This window comes from Calidris pugnax, unplaced genomic scaffold (genome assembly GCF_001431845.1).
Source record: "Calidris pugnax isolate Ruff unplaced genomic scaffold, ASM143184v1 scaffold52, whole genome shotgun sequence".
Taxonomy (NCBI): Eukaryota; Metazoa; Chordata; class Aves; order Charadriiformes; family Scolopacidae; genus Calidris; species Calidris pugnax.
This window is the reverse complement of record NW_015090811.1, coordinates 4,497,346-4,509,122: the sequence shown is the minus strand read 5'-3', so window position 1 is coordinate 4,509,122 and position 11,777 is coordinate 4,497,346. Positions and strand designations below refer to the sequence as shown.

Genomic DNA, 11,777 nt, shown 5'->3' with positions numbered 1-11,777 from the left:
TTTCCTCCGGCCAGCTTTCCAGCCACTCTTCCCCAGGTCTGTAGCATTGCCTGGGGTTGTTGTGACCAAAATGTAGGACCTGGCACTTGGCCTTATTAAACCTCATCCCATTGGCCTTGGCCCATTGATCCAGTCTGTATGTCTGGTTTTGAGTTGTGTTGTACTTTGGGGACTTCTTTTGAATAAGTTGTACTCAATGGAATAAATAATATGAATCTTACGTAGCTGTATTCTACCTGAAGCTTGCTTTGTGCTCTCTAGCCTTGAGTTATACACTAAAAATAATAAATCAAATAATCTTTCTGTTGGCAGAGTGAAGGTACACTTCTAGCAACTGGGTCTTACGACGGCTTTGCAAGGATATGGACTAAAGATGGTAAGTGAAATACTTTTACTTTCCAGTATATTTTCCTGTTTTGTGGCTCACAGCATAGTTTTTTATTTTTTTTTAATGTATTCATATCAATATAAATTTTCAGGTAATCTTGCCAGCACCTTAGGGCAACATAAAGGTCCTATATTTGCGTTAAAATGGAACAAGAAAGGAAACTTCATTTTAAGTGCAGGAGTGGACAAGGTGAGAGAATCTTTGGTAAAATTAAAATTCTTTCCTTCACCGTTATAATCTAATTGTAAGATAATAGCAAAGCTATAGAAAGTGAGTAAATTAAAGGCGTGGGACGTAGATGTGTACTTACAAAGAACTTGTTGTGCTCGCTTTGTTTCCTTGTGTTTTATAGTTGTTTATCGAGATATTTTAATTTATGGGATTTCAGTGTCCCTGGATCTCTTCCCAATTAGGTTAGGGTGGATTGGGAAGCGCGTGCATTGAACGCAGGAACATTAAACCTTTGTAAAACCAAATCATCTAAAATTTAGTGAAGCACTTTACGCAAAGCCTCAGCAAAATAATCATACAGGAGGAGTAGGTGGGGTCTGATTTGGGTATCGGTCGAGCCTGAGAATAATTGATTAAAAAGGTTAGAGCTGGAACCTAAGGAAAGTCAATGTGTCTGACTGAGGAGGTGCCAGTGGTGTACAGCCATGAAGTTCGTTGTTTGTTTTATTTCCCATCTCTAAACAAACTTAAAGGCACACAAGGTCTTCAAATTCAAAGGTGTTGTTAGTGTGAGAGATGTTGTGAGTGGTAGGAAGGGCACACAGTTCTGAGGAATAAGCTGAAGACGAGTTCAAGGGATAGAATAGACTATTCAAAGAGTAAGAAGAGTTAAACTTTCCTCTGTAACTGATTCAAGGTGCAGAAATAAACACAGTTATTCTCTTAGTGAGGCCAGAAAACTGCAGGCTCAGTAAAGCCACAAGCCCACAGTGCTTAAAACTGGCAGTGCCACTGGAAAGGAATAGATTTTCTTCTTAATTTTATATTTTTCCTGCACGCGTTTAACCTGGTTTGCTTTAGTGCCCACCTTTACAAATGCATGTGCTAGCACAAAGGAAGGAAAAGTAAATATCTCAAAGCACAGAAAGGATGGGTTTCTTCTTTTGGCAGCTGTAATGGCTTATGCCAGGTTTAAATCTTTGGTGGAGATACAGCTTTAATTTGCAGAAAAAAATATTCTGGAGGAGATAGAAGCCTCGTCGTTTCAGTCAATAAAACTCCTTGGATAAAGCAGCAGAGATTATGCTTTGAAAAATACTCTGCATTAGGTTGGCTCAACCTTACACTTCTTTGCCCATAAATAATTTGTGTGGTCAGTTCATGCTTCCACCAAATTCTGTGTCAGAATTTTCAATGATCATCAAGGCAGGTCAGGAACATTGGCACAGAATATAGTGATTATAAAATACTAATTTTGTCATGTAAGATTTCTTTCATCAGGAAGATATCAAAAGTTTTGGCAGAGAAGAACTCAGAACAAAATTACACCCTTAAATCAAATCTTTCAGATTCTTAACTCTGAGACTTCTTGTTGATACAAAGATCTCCTTAGGGACAACTGAGTGTTTGAAATTACAATTTGAGGATACAAGTATTTGAAGTTAAAACAGGTGTGTGGAGTAGATTATGAGACTATAAGTAGGACTAGGGAGAGAAATCTATTTAATCTTTGTTTATATAAAAAAAAGAAGAGCCCACACCCCCCTCCTTCCCTCCAGACCCCAAGATTTTGTGATAAACACCTTGTTCTCTGTACACCTACAATTTCCTTCAGTACTGGGTGAAACACTAGAAATACAGAATCGAGAGCAGGTTTGGGCTGTGGGGAATAGGCTGGGTAGTCTGATATGTGTGAATGGTGGTAGTTGTGTGGAAATTAGCAATTTGTACAAATTTGTTTATTGTTTGTTTCTATTTAATACAGACCACAATTATTTGGGATGCCCACACTGGCGAAGCCAAACAGCAGTTTCCTTTCCATTCTGGTAAGTCTTGATTTGGATCAGTCAGGATTGTCACCTGAAAAGACTGAAAAAGTGTTATTTATTAAAGAAAAAAATCTGAAGTTTATGGAGCTTATTTACACCATTTAAACATCTTACAGGCAGTCTTTGGATTCTGACTCCTGTATTTGTAGCCTTAGGAATTTTAAGAATGCAGACAAAGATAGACTTGTTCTGATTTTTATAACTGTATAACTCACCATTTTATTACAGTTCTATGAAAGTCATGAGAGATAATCCAAAAATCACTGACTGGGAGTAATGCAGTAGCAGACAAATTGAGTGGGTGTGCCACACAGGAGTGGTGTTCATCAGCTGAGGGCTGGGTGTCATCCTCCTGCTGCAGTAATCCCAGCTCCTGTCCCTCTGTCCTGCGCTGTCCCCAGTTTCTTTGGCCACCAACCAGCTGAAAGGCTGGTCCCTGGCCAGCTGGGATGAGAGTGCAGCCTCTCGGGAGGTGAGAGAAATCCCTCTGTGGGCTGCCTGCTGTGCCAGCCTGCCAGGATCAGCTGGAAAACAGAGCAGGGAGGATGAGGAACATGGTATTGAAGAGCCTTTAAGAAATGTATCTCGTTTACACTTTTTATTCCGCTCGCGCTACGTGTTTGGTGGCGTGACAACAATCAAACCCATCCATTTGTGATTTACTCCAAGCCATCTCCTGTGCTCTCCACCATAAATATCTTGGCTTGATCAAATGGAATACGTTGCCCGTGATTAAGCTTCAAGTTACCACACCTTATAATGCCGGAATTAAGAAAGGAAATCAATCACTGCCTTTCACTGGCTGCCATCTCTCAGCACGGGCTGTTAGTGGAGATGAGTTCACGCACAACGGTGTGTTAAGTTGTGGCAACCCGTTCCCTGTGCTGACTCCTGAGGTTTATTTATAGGTGGCTGAACCACAGCACTGTCTTCTCTGTAACTGCATCAGATATATTCCAGGTTTTAATTACTTCTCTTAAATTTTGTTTCATTTCTTTGTGCAAGACGGGTTTTGGCTGCATTTCTCCCTGTTCGTAGCGTTTCATCATTAGAAAGGCTGTAAAATGAGTGTTTTCTTCCTGTTGGCATTTGTTCTAGGACCGTGCATGATGAAGTTGTGAATCAAACTCCTGCAGAATCTGTAACAGAGTTTTAAAATATCTTTCTTTTTCTTTTAGCACCAGCATTAGATGTTGATTGGCAGAGTAACAACACATTCGCCTCTTGCAGTACGGACATGTGTATTCATGTCTGTAAACTAGGACAAGATAGGCCCATCAAAACCTTCCAGGGGCACACAGTAAGTACTGGAAAATTGGGGGGTTGCTATGTGATATTTTTGTCAATGAGAGATTGGAGACCCAGTATGTTCACCAGTATAGAGCACTGGTGTAATGGCTGGTCTCTGGCAACAGGCAATAGATAGACATGTGCACGCAGTTGTAATTAAGGTCACATGGTAACTGTAGTTGCTGTTGTTAATTAGAACAGTTATGCACAGTGTTGCACAGCAAAAGTGATAATTGTTCTTAGAATCACAGAATGGTTAGAGTTGGAAGGGACCTTAAAGGTCATCCAGTGCCACCCCCTGCCCTGGGCAGGGACACCTCCCACCAGACCAGGTTGCTCCAAGCCCCCTCCAACCTGCCCTTGAACCCCTCCAGGGCTGGGGCAGCCACAGCTTCTCTGGGCAACCTGGGCCAGGCTCTCACCACCCTCACAGCAAAGAATTTCTTTCTAGTATCTAATCTAAATCTCCCCTCTTTCAATTTGAAACCGTTCCCCCTCATCGTATCACTACGTTCCCTGATCCAGAGTCCCTCCCCAGCTCTCCTGGAGCCCCTTCAGGTACTGGAAGGCTGCTATAAGGTCACCCCCAGAGCCTTCTCTTCTTCAGGCTGAATAACCCCATCTCTCTCAGCCTGTCCTCACAGCAGAGGTGCTCCAGCCCTCTGATCATTTTCCTGGCCCTCCTCTGGACCCGTTTCAACAGGTCCATGTCCTTCTTGTGCTGAGGACTCCAAATCTGGACACATCACTCCAGGTGGGGTCTCACCAGCGCAGAGCAGAGGGGTAGAATCACCTCCCTCACCCTGCTGGCTCATGTGGAGCTTCTCACCTACAAGCACTCCCAAGTCCTTCTCCTCAGAGCTGCTCTCCAGCCATTCTCCACCCAACCTGTAGTTGTACATCTTCTTTAGAAGAAGAAAGATGGTAACTTTAGGACTTTCCTACGCACAGCCTACGTTGTGCAAGAGCAGACCCAGGAAAACGGGGTGAACAGGTAGCAAAAAGCTGTTGTTATTGAAGGCAAAGCTAGGAATGAAAATGAAATGTTAAAACACTGACAATTACACAAATACTCATAACATCCGTCCAACTTTATCTTTTGTAAGCTGTCAGTTGTAATGGAAGTGAAGACTCCAACTTTATTCTCCCTGTTCAATTTTAGAATGAAGTAAATGCAATCAAATGGGATCCAACTGGTAACCTTCTGGCGTCCTGCTCCGACGACATGACTCTAAAGGTAACTGGGAGCTCTGGGACTGGCTCTTGGCCGTGCAGGGCTCTGGAGGACACACCATCACTGGTGGATTGCCTGAGCTATGGCTGTATTTCCCCTGGTGTCTAATATTGGTTCTTTTTCAATGTAACAAGATCAGGCAATCCTAGCAAGTCCTTGTTAATCAGAGCCAAGCTTTGGTCCAGGGAGCTCGTTAGAGGCTGCCACTCTGCGACTCAGAGCGTGATTTATTAGGTGCTTTTCACTGTTTACAGAATTGGGTCATTCAGCATTAAGCTGTCACACTCGATGGTTGCTTTTGGTTAAACAGAAGAGTTGGAGTGCTGCATGTTGTGTAACACAGAATCACAGAATCTTCTAGGTTGGAAGGGACCTTAAAGATCATCTTGTCCAACCGTCAACCTAACTGACAAAAATAGACACCCGCACAACAAACAAGGAGCATCATCACTAAACCAGACCTCCCAGCACTACATCAACCCGTCTTTTGAACGCCTCCAGGGATGGGGCCTCCACCACCTCCCTGGGCAGCCCATTCCAATGCCTGAGAACCCTTTCAGTGAAAAAATTTTTCCTAATATCCAGCCTGACCCTCCCCTGGTGTAACTTGAGGCCATTTCCTCTTGTCCTGTCGCCTGTGACTTGAGAAAAGAGACCGACCCCCATCTCTCTACACCCTCCTTTCAGGGAGTTGGAGAGAGCAATAAGGTCTCCCCTCAGCCTCCTCTTCTCCAGGCTGAATCACGTGCAAGAATGGGTGACCACCTCCCTTCCTGGTTTCCTTCTGTTTTCCCCCTCTTTCTAGTTAAAATCTTTGGTGTATTGTTTCTTAAGAGACTCTGTTCACTCCTTGGTTTTGCCAGTCGTTCTGCAGTTCTCAGTCACACCTGCACTTTTCCTCCAAATAATTCATAGCAACCTACTTTGTCATAGGACTGGGGAAACTTGTCAATGCAGAGGATGCTGTAATTTATACATGTGACTTCAAGGTGCACTAGGCACCCATCCAAAGATACCACAAGTAGCCCTTGGGCCAGTTACTTCCATCTTGCTCATTGTAGTTTGATCAGAGACCAGGAATGGCTTCGTGAGTAGCCCAATGTCCCCTCCTGTGCTGGCACAGTCCAGTGCTTGCAGTGGAAATCACTTCATCTAAATATAAATGTTTAAGGATTAATCATAGAATGGTTCAGGTTGGAAGGGACCTTAAAGATCATCAAGTTCCAACCCCCTGCCCTGGGCAGGGACACCTCCCACCAGACCAGGTTGCTCCAAGCCCCCTCCAACCTGCCCTTGAACCCCTCCAGGGATGGGGCAGCCACAGCTTCTCTGGGCAACCTGGGCCAGTGTCTCCCTCATTTCAAACCATTATCCCTCATCCTATCACTACCCTCCCTGACAGAGAGGGGTCCTCCAGTCCAAACCTGGGTGTCCAGGCAGCTTTAGTCAACACAGTGTCCACTGCCATTGAAGAGCAATTCAGCCTTTCCAAAGTTAAGTGGCTAAGTCAATTGATGAGTAAAACCTTGAGAACATCAAGTTGTTCTCCCTTGGCAATGGATGGAGTCAAAATAGCCCAAAACAGCCAATTTAAGTCCAAAATAGCCAGTTTAAGCTGGGTATTTAAAACTGAGGCAGCTGAAACCCAGGTAGGATGAATTTGCAATCTAGAGCTCAAGCTGTTGCTGCTGCCTCTGGGTGAGTGGAGAGGTGACACCTGAGAACTTCGTGGGCTCAGGCAGATAACCTCTTGGTTGCTGTTTTGACTTCGGCCCTGCCTGGAAAGAATGTTATGATTTTGTCCTGGATTAACTGGGAGACTGATTGCTTGTAGATAAGTCTACTAAACACTTGTAGATCCCTTACTTCTCAATGGCAGTAGGAGTCAATGTCAAATTTTGAAGTGTGTGGAAGGCGCCTACTCATCTCTTTCTTTCTTTACTTATTTTTCTCTCTTTTGATGCCACCTGATAATTCTCTAGGGCTAATACAGACTCTTTTCCATCTATCCTAGTTTGAGAAGAGGAGCTAGATTTCAATCCCATTAATTTAAGCTGGAAATACGATTTTAATTCTGTCTGCTTATTGAAAATAGACTTCCCCTTCAGTGAGGCACCAGTTCCGAAAAGCATCCTTCATTTCAACATACACCTCGATTGCATCTTAAATGCAGTTGGGCTTAAACATGCTCCTGTTGCCTTTTTCTAATAAAAGAGGAGCTAAAAGCACTGCTAAAACAAGTATCATTAAAAAAAAGCATTCAGGTGATTAACTACTGTATCGAGTTTCACATTTAGGAAAAGGTACAAAAGCCTTCTCTCCTGTGTGCAATGCAAACTCGGGATAGAATAAAGTTATTTTGTTGGCTGAAGGTTATTGTGCAGGAGTTGGAGTCCTGAGGAACCCCTCTGTTGTCTGATGCACTGAGCAAGCACTTGGCCACACAAACCCTGAAGCTCCAGGAAAATGCCATGTTGCTTTTTTGCTGTTGGGCATCGATGGCGCTGCAAGAAAACAGAAAATGTCTAAATTTCTCTTCTCTCCCTTTATTTCACTCAATCTGCCTGGCAAGAAGTTAATTTAAAAATAGGACTGTGATACTTTGTCAACTCAGAGGTGAACATACACATATTGCTCTTCTCATTTTAGCATCTGTTGTCATCCCTGCGCTGTTCAAGGGGCTTGTAATTAGCACATGCAGCTTGATTTCTGTAGATGGTACCTTTATTACTCATTAACCCCGTCAGGTACTTATAACTCAGAGAAGGGAGGGTACTGGAATAATACTTGTAATAATTACTCTAGAAACTTAGCAAATCGTAGCAAATATTTTGAGTGGCCTAAAAGGTAGCAGTCGGACTGCAAATAATAAAGAAGAAAGATGTAAAATGTATTTTAGTGCAATATTGTGCTCAATGTCTTTGCTTTTTGTTCCTTTTTTGTCGTAGATCTGGAGTATGAAACAAGACAGTTGTGTCCATGATTTACAAGCACACAACAAAGAAATTTATACTATCAAATGGAGTCCTACAGGACCAGGAACAAATAATCCAAATGCCAATCTTATGTTAGCAAGGTACTATTTAATCCTGGTTTTAAATTCCTCTTAAGCTTTATTTTTATTTCATTTTTTATGTGTGTAGGTTCGCAGACTGTTTTGAAGCGCGTAGGATACTTTGTCGTGTTCTGTTTATATTAGAAAGAAAAAAGGTGCCAAATTGAGATGTAATTAATCTGTGGGTTTTTTTCCCCTTGGCAGTGCATCCTTTGATTCTACTGTTAGGTTATGGGATGTAGACAGAGGAATTTGTATTCACACTCTGACGAAGCATCAAGAACCTGTGTACAGTGTAGCTTTCAGTCCTGACGGCAGGTACCTGGCCAGCGGCTCCTTTGATAAATGTGTGCACATCTGGAACACACAGGTACGGCTCCTCCCTCCCTTCACCAGTTTGGGGTTTGGTCCTTTCCATCAGGATCCTTCCAGCCTTTGTTTCTCCATCATGTTTGGGGCCACCAAGGGCTTTGCCCTTCCTAACGTGCTGGTTCGCTTCCTCTTTGTTCTAAGGCTCCTTCTCTTAATGGATGTACATTTATTTTCTCTCTTTAAGGGTTTGATCTATGGCAAACTAATAGTTGTCTTTACATTGTCTTGACTTAGCAAAAAAACCCCAAACTACCACCAAAACAACCAAAAAACCACCAACAAAACATATTCAACAAAGTGTCTCTAATAGCAAGTTGCATCCAAAAATTGTCCTCGTCAACTCTTAAATTTTAAACTCCTGATAAAACAGGTTTGCTGTGAAAAAGGGTGACTGGATGTAGACATACAACTCTGATATTCATTGAATATCAGCTATTTCATTGAATTTCCCTGAAAAACAAGAATATGTGAAGTGAGAGAAGACGATAATGACAAAATGTTTCTACATTATTTTCTAAGAAACGACGCTATTACTTGTTTTCTATTTCTGGCAAAAAAAGGGCTGGTTGCGAATGAAAATCTAAAGACCTTGTTGGGCAAGATTTAATCTCTGGCTACTGAGAATTGGATATTAATTTCTGAAAGGCTCATTTTAGTAATTGGAAGTGATCGTGTCCATCCCAGGTTTTGCCTGTCAAACACAAGAGGTGGAGGCAATATTTGGGTTTGTCAAGTGCTGAGATTGTCCATGAGTCTCGTCTGGACCATTTCTGAGAGTTCCAGCTTTTAAAAGCAGTGGGGAAGTTTTAAACTTTGTCCCAATTTTACTCATCTGCGTGGATTTTGTTATATTAATTACCTGTTTTGTCCCTTTTCAGACAGGTGCCCTAGTTCACAGTTACCGGGGAACAGGAGGGATTTTTGAGGTTTGCTGGAATGCAGCAGGAGACAAAGTTGGAGCAAGTGCTTCAGATGGTTCAGTAAGTGCAGCCTGACGGGGCTGATGTTCTAACAAGTATCTTGTGCAAATCTTTTGACTAACAATGAGACAAAATTTCCTTCTTAGCTGAAATTTAATACAGCCACATCACGTGTGGATTTTCACATATAAAGGTGTTTCGTTGAAAAGAGAATGTCTTTATTCCAGCTTAACGCGTTACTGTTCTAAACCCTCCAAATATCTCAGAAGGTGAAGATGCATCTAATTTAACTTTTCTGTCCCCACTGGGGCTTTCCAGGGAAATGAGTTCGTTGTGGCTGGTCATAGAATAGAATAATAGAATTTTCCAGGTTGAAAGGGACCTTTAAGATCGAGTCCAACCATCAACTGAACTCTGATAAAAGCCACCACTAACCCATGTCACTGAGCACCAGGTCAACCCGGCTTTTGAACACCTCCAGGGATGGTGCCTCAACCCCTTCCCTGGGCAGCCCATTCCAAGGCTTCAGAACCCTTTCTGTGAAAAAATGTTTCCTGCTATTCAATCTGAACCTCCCCTGGTGCAACTTGAGGCCATTTCCTCCTGTCCTATCACCTGTGAGGTGGGAGAAGAGACCCACCCCGACCTCTCTACAAGGTCTTTTCATTGTAGCCTGGAAACAAGTTAATTTTTGCCTCTTTACCCTTTTCCAGTGAAAACACTCAGTGTGGGTGATATTATCTTAATGCCTGATAGGAATGAAATCTCTTCTGCATCATATTCAACAGCAAAGCAAGGTCCAAATTTCTGAATGCTCATAACTAAAAAGTTCCTAAAAATGACAGGAGCTGTATGTAAATACCAGTCTGCTTATGGGGCTTAGAAGAAGTAGGGAATAAAATGTACACCCTCTGGCATCTCGTAGTTTAGTGTCACCTCCTGCTCTTCAGACATCGTCCCACGGTAAAATACTAACGTGCAGTTCTTCATAATGAGTACAATTGTTGGATTTTTTTTTTGCTTGCACCTCTTTTGCCATGGTTTTAAATGAAAGGAGAAGAGAGCCTAAAGGAAAAGGGAAAATTAGCATAAAATGGGAGTGAGGAAGGAATTTTCCTGTCCTGCAGCTCCAGGTGGGCGGGTGAGATCGCTCGGGTAGAGTTCGGAACAGAAAATAGGAAGTTCTGAATTTTAAGTAGACTTAAACTCTAGAGAATTCATTTTCATTGGTCTTTCGTATCATTTTAGTTTTGTAAGTGTAGACAAGGTCATAAACGGTACCAAAGCTGAAGGCACATCCTGAGTAGAAGCGATCCTGCCACCCCAGAGGAGCTTTTTACATCCGTACTGCCTAACCTTAACAGTCCTTAGCTAATTTGACCCAAGAGGCTGATTGTGCTGGAAACAGATTAATTTCCATTTAGTTTTTTGCTCTTTTAAAAATGTTGGGTTCTGTATCGTTTGCTGGCGAAAGCCTTCCTCATCCCCTCAGTTTTAAATATAATAATAATAACTACTAAGCAAATAGAGGCAGAGTTGAGCTGTTTGATGACTAAAAGCGTAACTTTTACTAGATTTATAGTTTATTTCACTAGATTTTACTACATTTCCCACCCCTCAGTCTGATGTTAAGAGATCCAAGGTGACTTTTGTACGATCTCTGCTGTAGGTTTTGCCCAGATATTTCACAGAGAGTTGTATAAACGTGGAATATTGGTGCGATGTTGCAATTTCTCTCCTTTTTTTTTGTTGTTTTTTACAGGTTTGTGTATTAGACCTCCGGAAATAGCGCTACTAGTTGGAAGCCATGGACCGACTATGAATGTGTACATAGCCAAAATGACTGTCCCTGACCCATGTACTGCTATAGTCCCAATTGAACCATGGCCAGTCCACTACAGCCAAACGTAAAAGAAATATATACATATACTGTATATAAAAAAAAAAACAAAAAAAAAAAAAAAAAAAAAGGGGGAAAAAAAAAAAAAAAAAAAAAAAAAAAAAAAGGGAAAAAAAAAAAAAAAAAAAAAAAAAAGAATTTACACCCTGAAGAGGATGACAGAGTTTTGTCACAGCTTGTGAATCCTGTTCACCAAGTGCTGGAATCTGCTGTGCCCCAAAATAACATTTAAAGGTTTTTTGGATATGAAAAACAGAAGAGAGAGAGAGAGAGAAATAAACCGTATACGAGAGCAGACCCATATACATACCAAATTCAGAAGATCCTAATGGCAGCCTTCATTACCCCTTCCTCCCTTGAAATCCACGACCGCAGTGGATTTGGGGGGTATTTTTTTGTTTTCCTTCTCGGTAGTTGAGCAGTTTGTGTGTACAGAGAAAATGGACTTACAGAAATCTGCAGCAGTAGTTTTGTTTTGTTTTTTTCTTTGCTTTTAAACATTGGGTTTTCTGTTTTGTTTTGGTTGAGTTTACGGATGCATGAAGTAAGGGAGTGAATTAGTTTCTTGTTTATATTTTTTTTTCTTTTTTTTTTTCACCTTGGAAAAAAAAAAAAAAA

The 11,777-nt window shown here is 41.8% G+C and overlaps 1 protein-coding gene across 2 annotated transcripts in view; it reads left to right on the top strand.

Moving 5' to 3' along the window:
* TBL1XR1 (transducin (beta)-like 1 X-linked receptor 1) overlaps window positions 1–11,196 on the top strand; it is a 63,480-nt gene extending 52,284 nt beyond the window's left edge. For both annotated transcript variants that reach the window (XM_014938835.1, XM_014938836.1), the window contains 9 exons: window positions 313–376; window positions 480–577; window positions 2,325–2,385; window positions 3,567–3,688; window positions 4,841–4,915; window positions 7,861–7,988; window positions 8,172–8,337; window positions 9,218–9,319; window positions 11,022–11,196. In XM_014938835.1, the coding sequence (XP_014794321.1) occupies window positions 313–376; window positions 480–577; window positions 2,325–2,385; window positions 3,567–3,688; window positions 4,841–4,915; window positions 7,861–7,988; window positions 8,172–8,337; window positions 9,218–9,319; window positions 11,022–11,048 (843 nt within the window). In that variant the 3' untranslated portion in view covers window positions 11,049–11,196. The remainder of the gene's footprint in view (window positions 1–312; window positions 377–479; window positions 578–2,324; window positions 2,386–3,566; window positions 3,689–4,840; window positions 4,916–7,860; window positions 7,989–8,171; window positions 8,338–9,217; window positions 9,320–11,021) is intronic.
* Window positions 11,197–11,777: the final 581 nt, after the last annotated feature.